The sequence below is a fragment of the Nipponia nippon genome, unplaced genomic scaffold, assembly GCF_047370975.1.
Source record: "Nipponia nippon isolate SJK-2023a ecotype South Korea unplaced genomic scaffold, ASM4737097v1 scaffold_42, whole genome shotgun sequence".
Classification (NCBI taxonomy): Eukaryota; Metazoa; Chordata; class Aves; order Pelecaniformes; family Threskiornithidae; genus Nipponia; species Nipponia nippon.
The window spans coordinates 202440-225089 of NW_028262361.1; the positions used below are offsets into that span (position 1 = coordinate 202440).

A 22650-nucleotide genomic window follows, 5' to 3' on the forward strand; every position below is an offset into this window, starting at 1 on the left:
CGGAGGCTTCTCTGGGTGCAAACCGGCATCCTCAGGGTGGGGGGTGCAGGGAGACGTGCCTGGGCTGGGGGTGGGGGGAGAAGCGATGAGTTTGCCAGGCCTCAGCCCCACGGTGCCCCGCGCCCGCCCCAGCTCCCAGTGCCAAGCGGGTGGCGGAAGGTCCCCCAAAAAAGGCAGGGACCCCCCCCATGCAGCCCCGTGAGGGGGGATTTGGGGGTGCCGAGCAGCAGGGCAGGGAGCAAGCAATGCCAATGGGGAAACTGAGGCACGGAGATGCAGCGTCGCCACGCCCCCCCCCCCGCCCCCCGCATCCCCCCGTGCCCCACGATGCAGCTCCCGAGCACCCGAAGCCCCCGCGGCCGGGGGTCGCGGGCCGTGCAGCAGCCGGGGGGGCCGGGCGGGGGCCGGGGGGCTCGCTGCCAGGGGAGGGGAGACGGAGAGGGGAGAGTGGGGGAGGCGGCAGGGGCGAGGGAGAGCCCGGGGGGGCCCCTCTGGGCAGGCAGCGTGAGCCCGGGGGTCCCTAAAAATGGGCTGCTCTGGGCAAGGCGGCCTCAAGCCCCGCGGGGACCCCCAGTATGGGGGGGCTGGCCCCAAACAGAGGCTCTGGGGGGGCTGGCTGAGCCCCAATGGGGGTCCCCAAATAGGGGCTCTGGGGGGGCTGGCTGAGCCCCAAGGGGGACGCCAAATAGGGGCTCTGGGGGGGCTGGCTGAGCCCTATGGGGGACCCCGAATAGGGGCTCTGGGCGGGGGCTGGCGGAGCCCCAAGGGGGACCCCAAATAGGGGCTCTGGGGGGCTGGCCCTCAACAGGGGCTCTGGGGGGCTGGCTGAGCCCCATGGGGGGGGTTCCACAAACAGGGGCTCTGGGGGGGCTGGCGGCGCCCCATGAGGGGGTCCACAAACAGGGGCTCTGCGGGGGGGGCCGGCTGTGCCCCCAGGCGCTCCCCAAATAGGGGCTCTGGGGGGGCTGGCCCCAAAGAGGGGCTCTGGGGGGGCTGGCTGGGGCCCATGGCGGGGTCCACAAACAGGGGCTCTGGGGGGGGGCTGGCTGAGCCCCATGGGGGTCCCCAAAGAGGGGCTCTGGGGGGGCTGGCTGAGCCCAATGGGGGGGTCCCCACCAGGGGCTCCGGGGGGGCTGGCCGAGCCCCAAGGGGGTCCCCACCAGGGGCTCCGGGGGTCCAGCCCCGAGCCTCCAGCCCGCGGCAGGCAGGGCGGTGGCGGGGGGCACACGCTCCTCGGGCGGCGGATCTTACCCAGCCCGTCCTGGGGGACGCGCGGAGGCTCAGCGGGGCCGGCGGCCGCCGCGCTGGTCAGGGCTTGCCGCAGGAGGAGAAAAACAACAAAAAAAACCAACAAAAACAAAAAAACCAAGCAAAAAAAAAAAAAAAAGAGGCCGAGAAGCATCGGCCGGGCTGAGTCGGTGCCGCCGCTGGGAACCGGCACGGCTTTGGGGGCTTCGCTCTGGTGGGAAGAGTTATTCTACCTTATAAGCAACACGGGGTGGGCATTTCTTGCCTAAACCCAGGGGCGGGGACATATGTCTCAGCATTTCATACATGTCCATGAAAGTCAGCCGGCCCCTGGGAGCGGAGAGAACAAGAAGGAAGAGACATCGGACAGAAAAAGGACAAAAAAGAGGCGAGAGAGACAGACGCGGAGAAAAAAATTAAAAATAAAAAAAAAAACAATAAGGAAAAAAAAAAGAGGTTTAAACCCGGCCGGCCGCAGCCCAGGGCCCCGCGGAGGAGGAGGAGGAGGAGGGGAGGAAGGCGATGGCCGGTGCCCATGCAGCCCCGCGGCACTGGGGGTCCGGCCGCGCGGCCGGGGGCCGCAGCAAGCAGAGCTGGGCAGGGACGGGGGCTCCATGCGGCGCGCTGGGGGCTGGGGCCGGCCCCGGGGTGCGGGACGTGTCTGTGTATATATATATATATAGATATCATATATATATCCGAGAAACCATAAGCAACATTCATTCCGTTGATGCTCAGCAGGTTTTTAGTGTAAGTCAAACCTTGCAAGCAACCCTATGAGGGCATTTCTTGCCTAAGCCCAATGGGGGAGATATTACGCGTAATAAACTGTACATATCCTTATAATGAATGCGGCCACTGCAAGAAGAATACAGGGGGGTTAGTGCGGACGCCGGAGACGCGCGCGACCGCGGACGCGCCGGGGGGCCGGGGAAACGGAGGCACGGGCCCTGGGGCGGGGGGAGGATGGGGCTGGGGGCTGGGACCCCCCATGCTGAGCCGCCTCTTGGCTGCGACGGGGATGGGGGGCGCGGGGTGGTGGTGGGGAGGGTTGGAGCCCCCCCGGCTCCATCCCCGCTGATCCCAGTATGGACCGGTCCAGCCCAGTACAGGGCACTGAGGACCCGGCAGAGCATCACGGGACATCCCGAGAGCAGCCAGGGAGCCCCCAGGGCCTCTCGGGGGACCCTGGGACACAACAGAGACCCCCCAGGACATGGCAGGGACCCCCCGGGACCCCCCGGGTCCGGCCAAGGCGCTTTGCATTGCACTGGGGCTGGGGGCTGGGGCGGGGGTGAGAGGGAGAAATCCGGCGGCCGAGCACCTACAATCGAGAGAGGACAGGTTAATCGGCGCTGGGGGGGGGGCCGGGCCCCCCACGGCTGTGTGGGGATGGCGGACCTGGGGGACTCCCCCTCGGGGGGGGCAGCCCCTGGGGGACCCCTCCCCGGGCGGACACCAGGGCCACTGGCCCCAGAGGACCTGGGGGGGCTCTTGGGCACCTGCTGTGCCCCCCGGACCCCGCTGCACGGCTCGGGGGGGACACGGTCCGGCCAGCCAAGCCCCCGGGAGCCGCCGCACCCCGGCGCGGAAAGGGGACCGGGGGTCCTTACCAGGCGGCGGGGTCGTACTCGGCCCAGACGCGGACGTACTCGTCCAGGTGGTGGGGGCCCAGGATGGAGGAGTCGCGCGTCAGGTACTCGAAGTTGTCCATGATGACGGCGACGAAGAGGTTCAGCATCTAGGGGGGCAAGAGCGGGGTGTCGGGGTGGGGGGGCCGGGCCAGGGTCCCCCCCGCGCCCCCCGGGGCTCACCAGGAAGGAGCAGAGGAAGATGAAGGAGACGAAGTAGAAGTAGGCGAATTCGTTGCCGCACTCATCCTCCTTGATGCCCGAGTTCTGGTCGCAGGGCTTCCCGCTGAGGCAGGACAGCATGATCTCGTGCCAGGCTTCCCCCGTGGCGCTCCTGCGGCAAAGGGGGGACGCTGCTGGGTGACCCCAGCTGGGGAGGGGGCCAGGCAGGGGGGCCACGCCGGCACGGCACTGGGCACCCCGGGGGGCACCGGGACCGTGCCGGGGGGACACGCCGGCATTGGGTACCCCGGGGGGCACCGGGACCGTGCCGGGGGGACACGCCGGCATTGGGTACCCTGGGTGGCACCGGGACCGTGCCGGGGAGACACGCCGGCACTGGGTACCCTGGGGGGCACCGGGACCGTGCCGGGGGGACATGCCGGCATTGGGTACCCCGGGGGGCACCGGGACCGTGCCGGGGAGACACGCCGGCATTGGGTACCCTGGGGGGCACCGGGACCGTGCCGGGGGGCCACGCCGGCATTGCGTACCCCGGGTAGCACCGGGACCGTGCCGGGGGGACATGCCGGCATTGGGTACCCTGCGTGGCACCGGGACCATGCCGGGGGGCCACGCCAGCATTGCGTACCCTGGGTGGCACCGGGACCATGCCGGGGGGACATGCCAGGATGGCACTGGGTACCCTGGGTGGCACCGGGACCATGCCGGGGGGACATGCCAGGATGGCACTGGGTACCCTGGGTGGCACCGGGACCATGCCGGGGGGACATGCCAGGATGGCACTGGGTACCCTGGGTGGCACCGGGACTGTGCTGAGGGGACACGCCAGGATGGCACTGGGTACCCCGGGTGGCACTGGGACCGTGCCGGGGGGACTCACCGGAAGAGGAGCATGAGGGCCTGGAAGAAGGTGCGGAAGTTGTTGTGCTGGGTGATGGCTGACTCGTCATCCTCCTCCTCGATGCCGATGTTGCCGAAGACCTGGGGTGGCCGTGACGGCTCAGGGGGAGCGGGGGGCTGGGGTGAGGGGCTGGGGGAGCGGGGGGCAGGGGCTCTCACCTGCATTCCAATGATGGCGTAGATGAAGAAGAGCATGGCGATGAGCAGGCAGACGTAGGGCAGAGCCTGGGGGCAAAGCGGGGCCGGTCACGCCGTGCCGGGGCTGGACGCGGCCCCCGGCGCGGGCTGGGCTGCCAGCCCGCGGGTGAGAGTGGCCGGGGGGATGTGGGGTTTGGGGGGCGCTGGGCAGCACCTTGAAGGACTGGACGAAGGTCCAGAGCAGGATGCGGATGGTGTAGCCCTGGCGCAGCAGCTTGATGAGCCGCGCCGCCCGGAAGAGCCGCAGGAAGCTGAGGTTGATGAAGTTGTTCTGGGGGGACACGAGGGCTGAGCGGGGCTGAGCGGAGCCCAGCCCTGGCCCCGGGGCCGCGGCGGCTCCCACCTACCCCGAACTCCGTCACCAGGATGTCCGTGATGCTCCCCAGGACCGTGACAAAGTCGAAGATATTCCAGGCATCACGGAAGTAATTCTGTGAAGGGAAGGGGACAAGGGACACGGGGCAGCGGTGCCGCCGGCGTGCCAGCTCCCGGGAGCCCAGTTACCCATGCACCGGCTCCCCAGATCCCATCGGTACCTGTGCACCGCCTGCCGGGATCCCGCAGTTACCCAAGCACCGGCTGCCGGGATCCCAGTTACCCATGCACTGGTTCCCAGGATCCTGCCAGTGCGGTGCGGGATGCCCTGGGGCGGACGCGTGGCACCGGTCCCCTGGGGTCCCCAGGGTCCCCCTCCCCCGTGCACAGCGGCACGTACCAGCACGCCAAAGGCCATGATCTTCAGGAGACACTCGAGGGAGAAGAGGGAGGTGAAGACGTTGTTGAACATCTTCAGCACGTTCTCGTAGGCGTCCGAGGCGTCGTAGAACTGGGGGGACAGTGCGGAGGATGGGGACAGGGACGGGGACAGGGACAGGGACAGCTCCTGGGGGGACAGGGGTGCATCCCGGGGGGTAGGATGGATCCAGGAGGACAGGATAGGTCCTGGGGGGACAGGGACAGATCAAGGGGGCACAGGGACAGATCCAGGGGGACAGGGATGGATCCAGGGATAGGATGGAGCCAGGGGGACAGGTCCAGGGGACAGGGAAAAGTCCCAGGGAGAAGGACAAACCCCAGGGGACAGGACCAAGGGGACACACACGGGTCCCAGGGGACAGGGATGGGACAGAGCCAGAGGGGCTCCCCAGGACCCCCAGCCCGTCCCTGCTGACCTTCATCATGAGGACGATGGTGTTGAGGGCGATCATGGCCATGATGGTGTACTCGAAGGGTGGCGACACCACGAACTGCCACATGCGGTACTGGAAGCTCTGCCGGTTCTGCGGCATGTGCCGCGTCAGGGGCTTGGCGCTGATGGCAAAGTCGATGCAGGCTCTCTGCAGGGTGAGGGGACAGGGCGGGCGTCACCAACCCCCGGCCTGGTGGGGGGCTCCCCGAAAGGCGCTGGGGGGTCTGGCGGCGGCACCTCGTTCTTCTCCAGGCTGTACTCCTCCATCATCTTGTCCCCCTGCTCCTGGAAGGTGATGATGATCAAGGCCACGAAGATGTTGACGAAGAAGAAGGGGAAGACCACGAAGTAGACCACGTAGAAGATGGACATCTCCATGCGGTAACCGGGGCTCGGACCCTGGTTCTCGTAGGTGGCATCCACCGAGTGCTTGAGGACCCTGCAGCAGGACGAGGGCAGGGACGGGGTGGGGGTCCTGGTGTCCCCGGCCCTACATCCCCCCGCCGGTCCCTGCGCCCTTACTGCGGCCACCCCTCGCCGGTGGAGACGGTGAAGAGGGTGAGCAGCGCCCAGAGGACGTTGTCGTAGTGAAACTCGTACTTCTTCCACTCCCGCTTCTGCGCCTTCACCTCGTTGTCCTTCTCGTAGACCAGGTATTCCCCCCTGGGAGGGGAGGGGGCGGTGGGACGGGGCGGGGGGGCGGCGGACCCCCGCCCGGCCGGGCCGTACCTGCAGTCCTTCTCAAACTCCTTGGACTCGTCGGTGCAGTAGAAGAACTTGCCCTTGAAGAGCTGGACGGCCACCACGGCGAAGATGAACATGAAGAGCATGTAGACGATGAGGATGTTGAGGACGTTCTTCAGGGAGTTCACCACGCAGTCGAAGACGGCCTGGGGACGGGGACCAGGGAGGGGGTCGGCACTGGCCGGGACCCCCCCACCTTGCACCCGGGGTGGGGAGCGAAGCCCCCTCCCTATCCGCCCCCTCGCCCACCTTGAGCTTGGGCAGCCTCTTGATGGTCTTCAGGGGCCGGAGGACACGGAGGACGCGGAGGGACTTGATGGTGTTGATGTCCTTCCCCTTGCTGCTGCCACTGCGGGGGGCACGGGGAGACGTGGGGCCCCCGGCATGGCGGCTCGGGGCACCCCGGTGTCCCGGCAGAACCGCAGGTGGTTCCGTCCCCTCCCCTCCCCAGCGGTGACGGTCCCCTCCCTGGCCAAGCAGGCAGCGGCTGCCCAGCACGGGGGGCTCCAGGCTGAGGCCCCCCACACTCATCCCACGCCAGGGAGAGCCTGGCGTTTCCCGTGGCCCCATCCCTGAGGCTGCTTTTGGGGAGGGGGATGCAGAGGGGGGAGTAAGGGGGGAGCGAGGCGCAACCATGAGCACGAGGAGAGCACGAGGACGGAGACGGGCGGGAGACGAAGGCAGAAAGACTTTACCGTGAGCTGCTCCTGCGGCCGGTGGCAGAGGAAGGGGAGAGACAAGGCACGGTGAGAGCCCGGCCCCCGCCCCGTGCCCGCGCCCCCCGGCCCCGCCGGCCGCTTCCCAGTGGGAGGCTGGGGGAGCCACGGGGGATCCCGGCTTCCCGGGAGGTCCTCAGGGTCTGCTCCGGGTTTACTCACCCCGCACCTGAGGGGATGCTCACCCCTTACTTTAAGGATGCTCAGCTACTTGGGGGATGCTCATCCTTTACTTGGGGGACGCTCAGTGGCTTGGGGATGCTCACACTTTACTTTAAGGATGCTCAGTCACTCAGGGGATGCTCACGCTTTACTTGGGGGATGCTCAGTGACTCGGGGATGCTCACGCTTTACTTGGGGGATGCTCAGTGACTCGGGGATGCTCACGCTTTACTTGGGGGATGCTGAGCCTTTGCTTTGAGGATGCTCGATCACTCGAGGATGCTCTGTCACTCGGGGATGCTCACCCTTTACTCGGGGGATGCTCAGTGACTCGGGGGATGCTCATCCGTTTCTAGGAGACCCCTCATCCCTTACAAAGAGGCTACTCATCCTTTGCTAAGGAACTCCTCATCTTTAGTTAGGGTTTACTCCAGCCCTAGCTGGGTTTCTGCACTGCTCGGCCCCACAGGCACCGGGGCCTGATCCTGCCTGGGGACGCAGGGGCGGCGCTGCCGGGGTGCGGGGACACCGGGACGGTGACAGGACGACACAGCGCAACGGCAAGCGGCCGAGGACGGACGTCAAGCGACACAGCAGAGCGTGGACAGCCGGGCAGCAGACGCGGAGGGCGGGCGGTGAGCGGCTGCGCAGCCGCGGGACGGAGCCCAGCGGGGCTGAGCGGAGGTGGGACAGCCCCACTGGGAGGCACTGGGAGAGGCGAGACCCCGCCGCCTACATCCCCTCCCCGCTGTCCCCCCATCCCTCTCCCCGGTGCCAACGCCGCCCCCGAGCGTGGGGGCACCCAGGCGTGCCCACCCCTGCCCCGGACCCCGCCGTGTCCCCGAGGGGGACTCACGTGAAGGCGAAGGCCACCAGCGCCCCGCTGACCACGATGAAGTCCAGGATGTTCCACAGGTCCCGGAAATAGGCACCTTGGTGAAGCACCAGCCCCAAATCCACCATCTGCGGGGGGCAAGGGGGGGTGAGGGGGTGCCGGAGGGGCCCCCCGCCCCACGTAACCCCCCCACTCACCTTGATCACCATCTCGAAGGTGAAGACGCCCGTGAAGACGTAGTCGAAGTAGCGCAAGACCTGGGAGAAAAGAGGTGGGGTGGGGGGAGATGCCTGGGGTCCCCTGGCACCCTGAGCCCCTCTGGCACCCTGCGACCCCCTGGCACCCGGGACCCTGTGGCACCCCGGGGATGCAGGACCTCCCCGGGCATCCTGGGACCCCAGGGCTGCAGGACCCCCCCTGGCACCCCAGGACCCTCCTGGCATCCTGGGACCCCCGGAACCCCCTGGCACCCCAGGGCTGCGGGACCCCCCTGGCACCCCAGGACCCTTCTGGCATCCTGGGACCCCCCTGGCAACCCAGGAACCCCCTGGCACCCCGGGACCCCTGGAACCCCAGGGCTGCGGGACCCCCCTGGCACCCCAGGACCCTTCTGGCATCCTGGGACCCCCCTGGCAACCCAAGCTCCTCCTGGCACCCCGAGACCCCCGGAACCCCCTGGGACCCCAGGGCTGCAGGACCCCCCTGGCACCCCAGGCCCCTCCTGGCACCTTGGGACCCCCCTGGCACCCTGGGACCCCCCCCCACTCCATGGCTGTGGGACCCCCCTGCACCCTGGGGCCATGGGCAGGACAAGGGGGGACCCCATTTCGGTACAGCCCCAGGTGCTGTTTTAGGGGCACCCCACACTGCAAAGCAGCACCCTGAGGAGGGGGCTCAGCCCCGCCACCGCCCGACAGCGCCCGGGGGTCCCCGTGTGCCCCGGTGGAGGGTGGGGGGAGGCGGGGGCTCACGTTGTTGCGGGGAGCGTTGGGCTGCACGGGGTCCTCGGCGGCCAGGGCGATGCTGCTCATGGCGATGACCATCAGGATGCACATCTCGAAGTACCGCAGGTTGACGATGTAGTGGCACAGCCGGCGGAACCTGGGGGGGGCACACAGTGTCGGGGGGCGAGGGGCACCCCCAGCAGCACCCCCAGCCCCCCCGGCCCCCCGCAGCGCTCACGGGTTGGTGGTGGAAAGGATGAACATGGAGCTGTAGGGCACCATGGGCTTGGGGCCGTTCTCCTCCTGCCCGTCGCCTTCCTCCTTCTTCTCCTCCTCCTCCTCCTTGCGGGGCAGCGGCTCGGGGTTGGCGTTCCTGTTCACTGCGGGAGCATCGCCGTCACGGCCCCCGGACACCCCGGGTCCCCCCCAGCCCCGAGACTCCCCGCACCCCAGACCCGCAGACCACCTGCACCCCCAGGCCCCCGAGGGGGCCCCTACCTTGGACCAGGGCACTGGTGGGGGGCGGCGGGAAGGGGGGCGGGATGTCCACGGCCGTGTGCTCCGGCTTCGCCCCCGCCTTGGCGGGGTTGTTGTGGGCGCCGGGGTTGGTGACCACCAGGCTGTTCTCGGGGGGCGGGTTGGGGGCGACGGGGGGCCGGCGCGGGGGGGCCCCGGCAGGGCAGGCGGTGTGGTTGCCCACGGGGGGGGGCGCGGGGGGCTCGGCGGTGGCCAGCTTGTTGTTCTTCATGTTGTCGATGTCCTCTGCGACGGGGGGCTCCCGGCGTCCCACGTCCTGCTGGATGGGGCGGGTGGTGGAGAGCGTGGGCCCCGCCGGCGCCCCGGGGGTCTGGTTCTCCCTGGGGGAAAGCGGAGAGGAGGGGGCTCAGAGGGGACCCCTGGCACAGGTCCCGGGGTGGGCGCTGAGCAGGGGCTGCCAGAGGGGATTCGGGTCCCCCCGGGAGCCGGAGGAGCTCCCCAGTGCCAGAGGGTCCCACCAGCCCCACAGGGGTCCCGCCAGCCCCAGGGGGTCCTGCCCACCCCGCTCACCTCCGCCGCCGGTGCCGTCTCTCCTTGTCGTCCCGCTTGCCCTCACCATCGTAGGCGGCTGGCACGGCGTGCCGATGCCGCCGGCGTCGCTCGCCATCCCCGTGCTCCCCGTCCCCCTCGCCCCGCACCGGCCGGCTGCCCTCTCGGTGCCGTGGCCGCCGCTCAGGCCGCCCGCCCTCCTCGCCCTCCTCGGCCACGCGTCGGTGTGCCCGGTGCCGCCGGTGCTCGCGCTCAGGCTGGGGCGAGCCAGCGCGGCCGTCCCGGCTGCCGCCGGGCCGGTGCCGGCGCTCAAGGGCTTTGAGGCGCTCGGCGTCGGTGTAGGCGCGCTCCTGGCTGGGCTCCCGCTCGGGCTCGCGGCTGCCGCTGCGGGCCCGGCGGCCGTCGGGGCCGGGGGGGTCCCCGGGGCGGGGGCCACCGGGGTCGGGGTAGCGCAGCTGCCGGCGGAGCTCCTCGGCACGGGGCTGGCCGAAGCGGGGCTCCAGCGGCGGCTCGCCAGGGCGCGTCTTGTTGGTGTTGTTGTTGCGGTTCTCCTGGGGGTCCACCACCAGCGGCCGGTCCAGGTGGGTCTTCATGTCGGGGCGCAGGTGGCGCGCGTAGGGCACCTTCCAGCGCTCCTCGGGGTCCAGCTCGCTGTAGAGGGCTTCCCGGCTGGCCAGCAGGTTCTGCTTCCGCAGCTCGCTCGTCCGCTGCTCCCACACCGACTTCGAGGACTTCTGGTTCTTCTGCTGCTCCTTCCTGCAGCGGGGAGCCACAGCCCGCGTCGGGGGAGCCTGAGGTGTGCCGGGACGGAGCCAGGGTGGAGACGGGATGGAGCCGGGATGGAGCTGAGGATGGAGCCGGGATGGAGCTGAGGATGGAGCTGGGATGGAGCCAAGATGGAGCTGAAGATGGAGCCGGGATGGAGCTGAGGATGGAGGTGAGCATGGAGCCTGGGTGGAGCCGGGGATGGAGCCAGGGATGGAGCTGGGGATGGAGCCGGGGACGGAGATGGGATGGAGCTGGCGGTGGGGCAGAGGATGGAGCTGGGGACTGAGAGAAGGATGGATTCAAGGATGATCTGGGGATGGAGCCGGGGATGGAGCTGGGGACGGAGCCGCAATGGAGCTGGGGCTGGGGACGGAGCTGGGATGGAGCTGGGGATGGAAACATGGATGGAACCAGGGACGGAGCCGGGATGGAGCTGGGCACACGATGCACTTACATGGTGACCGACATGTTGGCTGCGGAGAGCGGGCTCACTTCGGCCACCTCCTTCGCCTTCTGCAGCGCCAGCTTTTGGTTGGCAGCTTCCTCCTCCTCCTGCTCGTCCTGCAAAGCCCCGCGCCGTGTCCAGCCCAGCCCCGAGGCCACGGGCGATGGCGGCCCCGGCCCCGGTCCTCACCTTGGTGAGCTCCTGCGCATTGGCAAGGTTGTCCACCGCGATGGCCAAGAAAACGTTGAGGAGGGTGTCTGGGCGCCCCGTCAAGGCAAAGCAGGTCCCAGCACATCCCCCCCGGCCCGGCCCCTCCCGGGGCCCCCGCGCCCCGAGGATACAGTTGCCGAAGAGGGTGAGGACGATGAAGTAGACAGAGAAAACCATCCCCCCCTTGACGCCGCCCTGAGATTTGATCCCGTCGTACATCACCGCGTTCCAGTCTTCGCCCGTCAGGATCTGGGGGGGAGAAGGAGCCGCGGGGGCAGCGGGGACCCCCCGGCACCCCAATTCCTTGGGGGCCCCGGGGGGGGACACGGGGGGTCCCTACCTGAAACACCGTCATTATTGCTGCTGGGAAAGTGTCGAAGTTGGTGGGAGGGGTCCCGTCGTCAAAATTGAACCTGGGGGGGGGCACCAGTGGGAGTCCCACCCCTGCTGGGTGCCCCCCAGCAGGGACCTGGGGGCACAGAGACACCCCCACGCTGGGGGGCCAGGGTGGTCCCGGGGCAGCCCTGTCCCCCACCCGGTTACTCACTGTCCCCCGAAGAGCTGCATCCCCAAAAGGGCAAAGACGACGATGAAGAGGAAGAGGAGGAAGAGGAGGCTGATGATGGACTTCATGGAGTTCAGGAGGGAGACCACCAGGTTCCTCAGGGAAGCCCAGTACCTGGCAGGGCAGAGCCAGGCTCTGGGGCCGCGGGGGGACAAAGGGGACATGGGGACGGCGGGGGGACGAGGGGACACGGGGACCCGACGGGACGCAGGGACACGGGGACGCCTGGCAGCCTGGCACCCCACGATGGCTCCGTGCATCCCCCCGCTCGCTCGTGCTCGCACTGCCCCTGCGCTCGCAGACCCACAGACACGGACAGGCCGACCGACAGACGGACTGACCAACGGACAGACGGATGGACAGACGGATGGACAGAGCAGCACTTACTTTGTGACTTTGAAAATGCGCAGTAACCTGAGAGCTCGTAGCACGCTGATCCCGAAGGATGTTCCCGGCTTCACAACAGCCCAGATCACCTCGAAGATGCTTCCGATGATAACCTGGGGCGGAGTGGCCCCGTCCGGTCCCCATCCCATCCCCGGCCTGTCCCCATCCCCATCCTTATCCCATCCCATCCCCGGCCTGTCCCCATCCCCATCCTTATCCCATCCCATCCCCATCCTTATCCCATCCCATCCCCGGCCTGTCTCCATCCCCATCCCATCCCATCCCCGGCCTGTCCCCATCCTTATCCCATCCCATCCCCGGCCTGTCCCCATCCCCATCCTTATCCCATCCCATCCCCGGCCTGTCCCCATCCTTATCCCATCCCATCCCATCCCCGGCCTGTCCCCATCCCCATCCCATCCCATCCCCGGCCTGTCCCCATCCTTATCCCATCCCATCCCATCCCCGGCCTGTCCCCATCCCCATCCCCATCCCATCCCATCCCCGGCCTGTCCCCATCCCCATCCCATCCCATCCCCGGCCTGTCCCCATCCCCATCCTTATCCCATCCCATCCCCGGCCTATCCCCATCCTTATCCCATCCCATCCCATCCCATCCCTGGCCTGTCCCCATCCCCATCCCCATCCCATCCCATCCCCATCCCATCCCATCCCATCCTCATTCCCATCCCATCTCCATCCCCATGCCCATCCCATCCCCATCCCCATCTCCATCCCATCCTCATTGCCATCCCATCCCCATCCCATCCCATCCTCATTCCCATCCCATCTCCATCCCCATCCCATCGTACCCCCATCCCATCCCCACCCCACCCCATCCCATCCCCATTCCCATCCCTGTCCCATTCCCCGCCCCATCCCATCCCATCCCATCCCGTTCCCGCCAGCCGTGGCCCGCTCGGGGCCGGACTCACGGCACAGTCGAAGCAATTGAAGGACGAGTGAAAGTAAGGCCGCGTCCCCAGCCCGTACATTTTTATAAACATTTCGGACATAAAGAGTCCCAAGAAAATGAATTCTGCATAGTCTGGGGGGGAGAGAGAGTGAGGGGGGGCGGGGGCCGGGCGCGGGGCGGGCGCGGGGGCGGCGGGGCGGCACTCACAGAGGAAGTCGGAAAGCCAATCTGGCTGGTCGTAGTGAACGATAGCAACACACAGGGTGTTGAGCGCTACCAGACTGAGCACGGTCCAGTAGAAGGCCTGAGTTTTCACCATGCGGCGGATGTGGAAGCGCATCCTCCGCTCCCGCTTGTGGAAGAAGGTGGCGTTCTCCAGCTTGGCACTTTTGAGGCTGGCACGGGCGAAGGGGGAGCCTGCGGGGCGCGGGGGGAGCCCCCACTCATCACCCCATCGCCCGTCACCCCATCGCCCATCAGCCCCCACTCATCACCCCATCGCCCATCAGCCCCCAACGCGTCACCTCCGCGCCCGTCACCCCCGTGCCCGTCACCCCATCGCCCATCAGCCCCCCCAACCCGTCGCCCTCCCACCCCTCACCCCGCCGCCCATCATCGCCTCACCCCCACCCACCGCCCCCGGCCGGGGGCACCCACGCACCCACGGAGGAGATGTCGGCCAGCTGCTCCTCGGCATCCTCAGGGCTCAGCAGGTCCGTCTTGCTCTTCTTGATGGTGGCCCTCCGGAGAGCTCCCGCAGGGGCGAGGGGCAGAGGGAGGCGGGCGTCACCCGGGGGTCCCCACCGGGACTCCCGCGCCCCCCCGCCGGGGCGCGCGCCGGGGCAGGGCACTTACCATCGAAGGGGTGCCGGGGCTCTCCCTCGGTCTCGTCCTCCGCCAGGATCACTTCTTCTGAGAGAAAAGCGGGGGGCTCAGTGGGGCGGGGGGTGCGCGGGGCTCCCGGGGGGGGACGCGACCCTCACCCGCCTTGGAGATCCACTCCATGTAGCCGTTCAGCTCCCGCTCGATCTGCTGCTGCCGCCGCAGCTTCAGGAACGCCCGGCGGTTCTCCACCCGCTCCCGCTCTTTGGCAAACTCCCTGCGGGGCCGGCGTCAGGGGGGGCCGGGGTGGGCCCCCCCCGTCCCGCCGAGCCCCCCGCCGAGCCCCCGGCCGCCGCTTACCCGGACAGCACCCCCAGCACTAGGTTCAGCATAAAAAAGGAGCCGATGATGATGAGGGGGATGAAGTACAGCCAGTTCCAAGTGTTCCCTGAGGCATCGTTGCTCTGGGGGGGCGAAGGAGGGGTCAGGGTTGGGGGGGTCCCATGAGCCGGGGGGTCCCACAAGCCGGGGGAGGGGGGGCACGGCCCCGTTTCTGCAGCTGGATATAGGCCCTGGGACGGGGGGGGCGGCTCCGGCATCCCCCCCCGGGGCTGGTGGCACCCCAAATCCCCCGGCCGTGCTCCCCCGCCGCGCTGGGACATGGGGGCCACGGGGGGCCGCGGGAGGACACGGGGGGCCGGGGGGGCCAGGGGGGATGCAGAGCGTCCCTGCAGGGCTCGGGGCTGCCGGCAGAGGGGGGACCCCAGCATCCTTTTTTTGGGGTACCCTCCTGCTCCGCAGCGACCCCTCCTCTGCAAGCTGCCTCCTGCTTTTGGGAAGCGGGGGCTGCGCCCCGTTTCTCTTCATCCCTGTGCACCTGGTGGGGTCGGAGCGTGGGAACGGTGAGGGGGGACCCCTTCGGGGACCCCTCGGGGAGCAGTGAGCCCTCGAGGGACAGAAAGAGGGAAAAGAGGGGAGCGGGGGGAGCCCCGCGGCGGCGCCCATCCCCGCGGCGCCGGGGCTCACATAGTAGAGGAGGTCTGTCCACCCTTCCATGGTGATGCACTGGAAGACGGTCAGGACGGCGAAGAGGATGTTGTCGAACTGGGTGATGCCGTAGTTGGGCCCCTCCCAGTACTTCTTGCACTTGGTGCCGTTGGGGCAGATCCGGGCCGGCTCGTCCGTCCCGCAGGGGACTTCCACCTTGATCTCGTCTGCGGGGGGCACAGATCCGGGGATCGCTCCTGCCCCACCCCCAGGCCGGACCCCCCATCCCCCCCCAGGGCCGCGCTCACCCGGGAGAGTCCGGGGTCTGGGGGTGACCCCCCGCGGGGCTGCCGGACCCCTCCCGCAGCCGCCTCGGCCCCCCCTCCCCGCTGCTGACGCGGCCGCCGTGCAGAAATAGCTCCCGCCAATTAACGGCAGCTTCATCAGGGGAGAGAAGTAATTAGGCCGTTCCATATCGGGCGCGGGCCACGGGCCCAGGGAGCTGGGGCGGGGGGGACGGAGGCAGCCCCCGGCCCCGCTCCCAGCCCCGCGGCGTCCCCGCGGCGTCCCCCGAGCGCCCGGCTGGGGAGGCTGCGGCCGGGCGGGTGGCGAGGGGGCAGGGAGGGTGTGGGGGGCTCGGGGGGCTCGGGGGGCTCGGGGGGCCGGACCTACCCGTCACCAGGTCGAAGCAGGTGGTGTGAAATTTGCCCATATAAAACTCTAATCCTATGATTGCAAAAATGAGGATCGCGAAAAACAGGAGGAGGCCGATCTGCAGCAGCGGGATCATCGCCTTCATGATGGACTTCAGGACGACTTGTAAACCTGCGCCAGACGGGGCTGAGCGGCCACGGCCCCCCGGCCCCCCGGCCCCCCGGCCCCCCGGCCCCCCCGCGCCACTCACTTGGGATCCCCGAGACCAGCTTGAGGGGCCGGAGCACTCGCACGGCCCGCAGCGTCCGCAGGTCGAACTGGGAGCCCACCGTGGCCAGGATGCTGCGGGCGAGGGGGGGATCAGCGGGCAGGGACCCCCCACAGCCGGCACCCCGGCCCAGCCAGGGACCCCCACCAGCCGTGCCACCGCAGCCACCAAGAGCCACAACGTCCCAGCATGGCCATACATCCTCATGGGCCACGGTGTCCCACCACGGACACATCCCCCGCGGGCCACCGCGTCCCAGCCCGGCCACGTGCCCCCGTGGGCTGTGCCGTCACGGCCACCAAGAGCCCCCACATCCCAGCAGAGCCACCCATCATCCACGGGCCACCACGTGCCCCACGGCTGTGCCATCACGGCCACAGTGAGACCCACGTCCCCACCGCACAGCCACGAGACCACGGCCGTGCCATCACGGCCACCGTCAGCCCCCACATCCCCGCCGCATGGCCACGTGCCCCACGGCTGTGCCATCACGGCCACAGTGAGCCCCCACATCCCCGCCGCATGGCCACGTGCCCACGGCCGTGCCGTCAGGGCCGGGAGCCGGTGCTGGCAGCGCGGGCGGCAGCGCTGGGCTATATTTAGCCTTTCCGGGCCGAGCGCGGTGGCGCTGCCGATGCCGATGCCGGAGCCAGGCCCAGCCCGGGGGGTCGCAGCCCCCGGCCGGCACCAGCCCGCAGGGTCCCCAAGGACCCGGGTGGCAGCGGAGGGACCCAGGTGCCCGGACGCACCCCAGGGGCCCATTGCTGGCCCCACCGCCCCCCCGCCCCCGGGAGGGTCCCCTCCTGCCGCCTGTCACCACAGCAACCGGCCGGCCCCATTCATCCCCATCAGCCCCATTCACCCCCAGTCACCTCCATCAGCCCCAGTCACCCCCATTCATCCCCGTCACCCCCATTCATCGCCATCAGCCCCATTCACCCCCAGTCACCTCCATCACCCCCATTCATCCCCATCACCCCCATTCATCCCCATCAGCCCCATTCACCCCCAGTCACCTCCATCAGCCCCAGTCACCCCCATTCAGCCCCATTCAGCCCCAGTCACCCCGCCACAGGTCCCCCCTCCCGGTTCATTCATCCCCGTTGCCCCGGCGCCACTGCGGCTCATTCACAGGGGCAGGGCTGGGGCGAGGGGTACGGGGGGGGGTGTAGGGTGCAAAGGGGGTGCAGGGGGGATCAAAGGTGGGTGCAGGGTGCAGGGGAGGAGCATGGAGGGAGCAAGGGGGGAGCAGGGTGCAGGGGGGAGCCGGCAGGGAGCAAGGGGTGCAGGAGGGGTGCAGGAGGGGGGCAGGGGGCGCGGAGCAGGAGGCAGCAGCCAGCGCAGCCCCCGACGTGGCTGAGTGCTCGAGGGGACACAGGGCACGGAGGGGACGGCCCGGTCTCCGGCCTCTGACAGCCCCGCTGCTCCCTGCCTCAGTTTCCCCACCGGCTCTCCTGGCAGGAGGGCGAACGCAGGACGCGAGGCTGCCGTCGGAGGGGCTGGGGCCGGGGTGCCATGGCCGGGGAGTCAGGGCTGCCGCCGAAGTGCCGGCGGCGGGTGCGGTGCCGGGCCGGTGAGTGGCGGCACAGGGAAATATTGTGACAGAGCTAAGAGGCAGTTGCTGCCGCCGGGGAAGAGGGACGAGCGCCGCGGGCCATAATTAACGTCTTGCCCGGCCCCGGCCCAGCAGGCGCTGGTGACGCCCGGGACCGCCGGCGGGTGCAGCCCTGCGCAGAGGGGCCCTCCCTGCACACGTGTACACGCACACGCGTGTGCACACGCATCCTCTGCATGCACACGCTCCACGACGCAGGCGGGGTCCTACAGCTCGCACGCCCGCACACGCGCGCGTGGGTCTGCTACACGCGGGGAAGGGCGCGGGGCCGACACGTGTGTGCGCACGCACACGCAGCCCCGCCGTGGAGGGGCTGGCGCAGGGACCTCACCCGGTGAGGACGACCACGAAGTCCATCACGTTCCAGCCGTTGCGCAGGTAGGAGCCTTTGTGGAAGGCGAAGCCCAGCGCGATGATCTTGATCCCCGCCTCGAAGCAGAAGATGCCGATGAAGTACGGCTCCGTGTCGTCCTGGGGACAGGGACAGGCGTGAGGCCGCCGGACAGGGGAGACGGGGACACCCCCCGCACGCCCCCAGCCCGTGGGGCGAGGGGGCATCTGGGGCAGCCGCTGGCCCCGTCCCCCGCCCCCTCCCCAGGTGCCACAGGGCGGAGGCGGCCGCCGCTCCCAGCGTGGCCCAGATTCCCAACAAGGAGGAAACTGGGACGCTGGCGGGTCCGGGGGGACCAGGAACCGCGGCCACCGTGTGCCAGGTGCCAGCTGTGCGCAGCGCAGGCTGGCAGCCAGCCCCGGTCCTGCCGCCCACGCCAGGGCGGTCGGGGACCCTCGCTGGAGCCCCCGGGATGGCTGGGGACCCGTGCCCGAGCCCCCGGGGTGGCCAAGGACCCTCGCTGGAGCCCTCGGGGTGGCCGGGGACCCTCGCCGGAGCCCCCCGCCGGAGCCCCCCGCCAGCCCTGCGCTCACCAGCCGCTCCGACATGGGGGTCTTGTCCTCGTCGGGCAGGTGCTGCTCCAGCGCCAGGACGATGCAGTTCGCGATGATGGTGGCTAAAATCATGTATTCAAAAGGAGTGCGGCCGAGTCAAGGAAAACCCGGCTGGGCCGAGCCCGCAGGGGCCTGGCGTCCTCCAACCAGGCTGGTTGGGGAAACCGAGGCAGGAGAGAGGCCGGTGGGGTGCCCAAAGGAAGGGGGGTTCAGCGTCGGTGGCGGTTGGCAGCAGGGACGCGGGGCCTGGCTGCCACCAGTTCCCACTTGCTCCGCGGCTCATTAATTTCCCCATCAAAGGCGCGACCCGGTGGCCCCGGCTCCTCGGCACGAAGCCTCTCGCCTGGCGGGAGCTGGCGGTGATCAAAGCGCCTCGGCAACAGCGGGACCCGGGGAGACCTACACGGCACCCGCCCGGCCCCGCCGGCTCCAAGCAAGGATGCCGTCCTCGTGCGCTGCTGCCACTGGGACCCGTGCGCGCTTTGGGGTCTGCGTTCGGTGAGCGCAGCCCCATCCCGGCCAGCGGTGCCGGGGTGCGGTGGCAGCAGTGTGCCCGTACCCTGCCCCATGGCTCCGGCACTGCGGGTGCAGGTGGCAGGCGCTGCCGGGTGGTGGTGGCGGTTATGGCCGCACAGGGGCTGGTGCAGGCTGGGGGGGGTCGAGACCCCCCATCCTGCAGCCCTGGGGCAAGTCTGGCTATCCGGCACGGCTATCCGGCATGGCGCAGCTCTCCGGCTAGGCTATCCAGCATGGCACAGCTACCCAGCACAGCTATCTGGCATGGCACAGCTATCCGGCACGGCACAGCTATCCGGCACGGCTATTCAGCATGGCACAGTTATCCGGCATGGCACGGCTATCTAGCTCAGCGATTTGGCATGGCTATGTGGCCTGGCACAACCTTCCGTCACGGCTATCTGTCACGGCCCGGCCCTCTGGCCTGCCGTGGTTATCGGGCACAGCTATTCGGCACAGCTCTCTGGCCTGGCCTGGTTATGTGGCACAGACATTTAGCATGGCTATGAGGCCTGGCGCGGCTATCTGGCATGGCAGGGCTACCCGGCACAGTTCAGCTGCCTGGCATGGCTATTTTGCTCAGCCATCCAGCATGGCACGGCTATCCGGCACAGCTATCCGGCACAGTACGGTTATCTGGCACAGCTATCGGACACAGCACAGCTATCTGGCAGGGCATGGCTGTCCAGCACAGCACGGCTATCCGGTACAGCTATCTGGCATGGCACAGCTATCCGGCACAGCTATCTGGCACGGCACAGTTATCCGGGGCAGCACAGCTCTCTGGCACGGCCATCCAGCACAGTACAGCGATGCAGCACAGCTATCTGGCACAGCGCGGCTATCCGGCACAGCTATCTGGCACGGCACAGCTCTCCGGCACAGCACAGCTCTCCGGCCGTGGGGACCCGCGCCCAGGGCCAGCTCTGCCCCCCGAGCCAGGGCGCGGCCTCCCCGGGGCAGCCCCGCGGGGGTCCGGCAGCGCCTGCTGGCCCCCCGTGCTGTGCCGGCCGTGAGCAGGGCCGCGCCACTGCCCGCTGCGGGGAGCCGGAGCGCGGGTGCCCGGCGGGATGGGCTTTGGGGTGCCGTGGGAGCATCCCCCCCGGCCAAACGGAGCCCGCCGCCTCCTCGCGCCCGGGCTGTCGTGACGGCGGGGGAGGCTCCGCGCGCCCGCAGGATGGGGCCCACAGGGGCTCGGGGTGGGCGGCGCGATGCATCACCCTGCTCGGCCCCCTCCACGCTTGCCGGCGGGGCTGCTCTCGCCCCCGGCACCCCGGCCCCCCGGCACAGCAGCCCCGGCCCCGCTCCCGCCTCGCCGGCAGCTCCGGCCGCCCGGCAGGACGTCAGTGCCGGCCGCCGACCCGCTGCGACAGCAGCAGCCCTCGCCCGCGGCTCCTCCGCGCTCTCCTCTCCCCGCCGCCACGAAGCCCCTTCCCCGCGGCACGGTGACCCCGGTTCGCACGCAGCAATGGGGACACCCGCTCGGTGCCAACGGCAGGGCCCGGCATGGCGGGTCTCGGTGTGCCGGGCACCGGATCCTGCCCCTGGGATGCTACAGCCAGGACGGTGCTGCCGGTGATGCTCGTCCTGCTGCGGCACGGCACGGCACGGCCACGCACTGGCAGATTTGCCTCCACGCGGCAAACCCCCCCCCCGGGATTTGCTCCCCGCGCCGGCAGCACCGTCCCCGCACCGGGAGCACCGTCCCCGCACCGGGGCCGACATTTCGGTTCTGCGCCGGACGCATCCCCCTGCCGCCCATCGCCTCAGCACCGCGGCTGCGGCGCACATGCCCAGTGGGGCACCGGCAGCACCCGCTGCCCAAAGCCTCCCCGTTGTCAGGGGGGTCCCCAAAAGGTGCGGGGGAGCCGCGCGGCAGGGCCGGACCCGGTGGCAAGCCCGTGGCTCCCTCAGCAGCACCCCAAAACCGCGCGGTGCCCCCCAGCCCGCGGCAGGGCCCTCACGGCCACGAGGAGCAGTGACAGCGGCCCTTTTGGGGTGACAGTGGCCCTTTGGGGCGCTGCTGCCCGCCGAGGGTTTTGGGGCACGGGGAGGGGAGGGGAGGCAGCCGAGGGCAGCGGGGTCGAAGCTGCAGCCCCCCAGCGAGGCCCCAAAAGGGTCCCACACCCCCAGCCACGCCAGGGGGTGGCCCTGGGGAGGGGGGGGCCTGGGGACACCCCGGCTCTGGGGGAGCCCTGGGGTGAGGGAGACAGGCACCGGGGGGGCGGTGGGGCTGAGCCCAGCACCGAGGGCTGCAGGGACACGGGGGTGCCAGGTCGGCCCCCCCTCCAAGTAGGGCACCGGGAGGTGCTGGTGCAGTGGGGTCCCCCTCCCCCAGCCCCCCAGGACGAGCTGGACCCCCCAAAGCCCAGGGACTGGGATGGGGCCACAGGGGCGATGGAGAGGGGTGGGTGCAGGGCAGGGGGACGGGGACAGGGCCGGGGACCCCAGCACAGGGATGGGGACCCAGGGCAGGGGGCTGGGGACAGGGATGTGGCATGGGGACAGGGACCCCAATGCAGGGCAGGGGGACGGGGTCCCCAGCGTGGGGATGGGGACCTCATGCAAGGCAGGGAGAGGGGGACCCCAGCACGGGGACGGGGAGCTGGTGCAGGGCAGGGGGACGGGGACCCCGGCACTGGGATGGGGAGCTGGTGCAGGGCAGGGGGACGGGGACCCCGGCACTGGGATGGGGAGCGGGCGCAGGACATAGGGATGGGGACCCCGGCACTGGGATGGGGAGCGGGTGCAGGACATGGGGACGGGGACCCCGGCACGGGGACGGGGAGCTGGTGCAAGGCAGGGGGACGGGGACCCCGGCACTGGGATGGGGAGCGGGCGCAGGACATAGGGATGGGGACCCCGGCACTGGGATGGGGAGCGGGTGCAGGACATGGGGACGGGGACCCCGGCACGGGGACGGGGAGCTGGTGCAAGGCAGGGGGACGGGGACCCCGGCACTGGGATGGGGAGCGGGCGCAGGACATGGGGATGGGGACCCCGGCACTGGGATGGGGAGCGGGCGCAGGACATGGGGACGGGGACCCCGGCACTGGGATGGGGAGCGGGTGCAGGACATGGGGACGGGGACCCCGGCACTGGGATGGGGAGCGGGCGCAGGGCATGGGGACGGGGACCCCGGCCCGGGGACGGGGAGCGGGTGCAGGACATGGGGATGGGGACGCGAGGCGGGTCGGGGGCCGGGGCGCGGGCGCGGCCCCCCAAAGGATATGGCCATTCGGTGATCTTTTTGGCGTATTTCCTCACCACGTTGTCCTCGCTGAAGAGGAAGAGGGAGCGGTTGACCGTCAGGCAGTTCTGCCGGACGGGGATGGGGTTGTAGAGAGCCATGGTGCGGGCTCGCTGGGCCATCGACTGCTTGTACATCCTCTGCGCCCCGGGGGGGCCGCCCTGCCGCGGGCCCCCCGCGCCCCGGCCCCCCGCCGCGGCCCCGGGGCCGCCGGTCCCGCCGCCTCCGGCCCCGTAGCGGGCCGGCACCTCGTCTCCGAAGCGAGCCATCCTGCCGAGAGCCGCGGCTTACGCTGCTGAGGCCGGCGCCGGCGAGGAGCTCATCACATCCCATGGGCCGCCGCCGCGGCGGCGGGGCGGGGGGGGGCAGCGGGCCGGGGGCCGGCGCGGCCGGGCCGGGGGGCGCTCAGGCGGCGGCGGGGCCGGGGGGCGCGGGGACCGGCCCGGGCATCCTCCCTCTGCGCCGCGATCCGCTCCGGCGGCGGGGCGGGGGGGGGGGGGGGGGGGGGGGGGCCGCCGCTGCGGCT

General features: G+C 70.1%; 1 protein-coding gene across 3 annotated transcripts in view; it reads right to left on the minus strand.

The window, feature by feature from the left end:
* The window catches only part of CACNA1A (calcium voltage-gated channel subunit alpha1 A), a 32167-nt gene extending 9774 nt beyond the window's left edge, over positions 1-22393 (minus strand). The window contains exons 1-37 of one of the 3 annotated variants that reach the window (XM_087777978.1): positions 22107-22393; positions 18338-18443; positions 17745-17884; positions 15781-15872; positions 15549-15701; positions 14916-15103; positions 14250-14353; positions 14051-14166; positions 13923-13976; positions 13729-13818; positions 13275-13484; positions 13087-13199; positions 12152-12264; positions 11747-11878; positions 11540-11612; positions 11331-11448; positions 11179-11246; positions 10999-11105; positions 9798-10532; positions 9249-9607; positions 8989-9130; positions 8778-8907; positions 8004-8063; positions 7828-7934; positions 6343-6442; positions 6079-6239; positions 5872-6012; positions 5587-5788; positions 5333-5497; positions 4876-4986; positions 4508-4591; positions 4315-4431; positions 4122-4187; positions 3943-4043; positions 3063-3213; positions 2862-2989; positions 2010-2106 (exon numbers count right to left, since the gene is read on the minus strand). In XM_087777978.1, coding sequence (XP_087634104.1) covers positions 2010-2106; positions 2862-2989; positions 3063-3213; positions 3943-4043; positions 4122-4187; positions 4315-4431; positions 4508-4591; positions 4876-4986; positions 5333-5497; positions 5587-5788; positions 5872-6012; positions 6079-6239; positions 6343-6442; positions 7828-7934; positions 8004-8063; positions 8778-8907; positions 8989-9130; positions 9249-9607; positions 9798-10532; positions 10999-11105; positions 11179-11246; positions 11331-11448; positions 11540-11612; positions 11747-11878; positions 12152-12264; positions 13087-13199; positions 13275-13484; positions 13729-13818; positions 13923-13976; positions 14051-14166; positions 14250-14353; positions 14916-15103; positions 15549-15701; positions 15781-15872; positions 17745-17884; positions 18338-18443; positions 22107-22393 — 5421 coding nt within the window. Of the gene's footprint in view, positions 1-1481; positions 1579-2009; positions 2107-2861; positions 2990-3062; positions 3214-3942; positions 4044-4121; positions 4188-4314; positions 4432-4507; positions 4592-4875; positions 4987-5332; positions 5498-5586; positions 5789-5871; positions 6013-6078; positions 6240-6342; positions 6443-7827; positions 7935-8003; positions 8064-8777; positions 8908-8988; positions 9131-9248; positions 9608-9797; positions 10533-10998; positions 11106-11178; positions 11247-11330; positions 11449-11539; positions 11613-11746; positions 11879-12151; positions 12265-13086; positions 13200-13274; positions 13485-13728; positions 13819-13922; positions 13980-14050; positions 14167-14249; positions 14354-14915; positions 15104-15548; positions 15702-15780; positions 15873-17744; positions 17885-18337; positions 18444-22106 lie in introns of all 3 variants that reach the window. The other 2 variants (XM_087777977.1, XM_087777976.1) reach the window with 2 other exon arrangements.
* Positions 22394-22650: the final 257 nt, after the last annotated feature.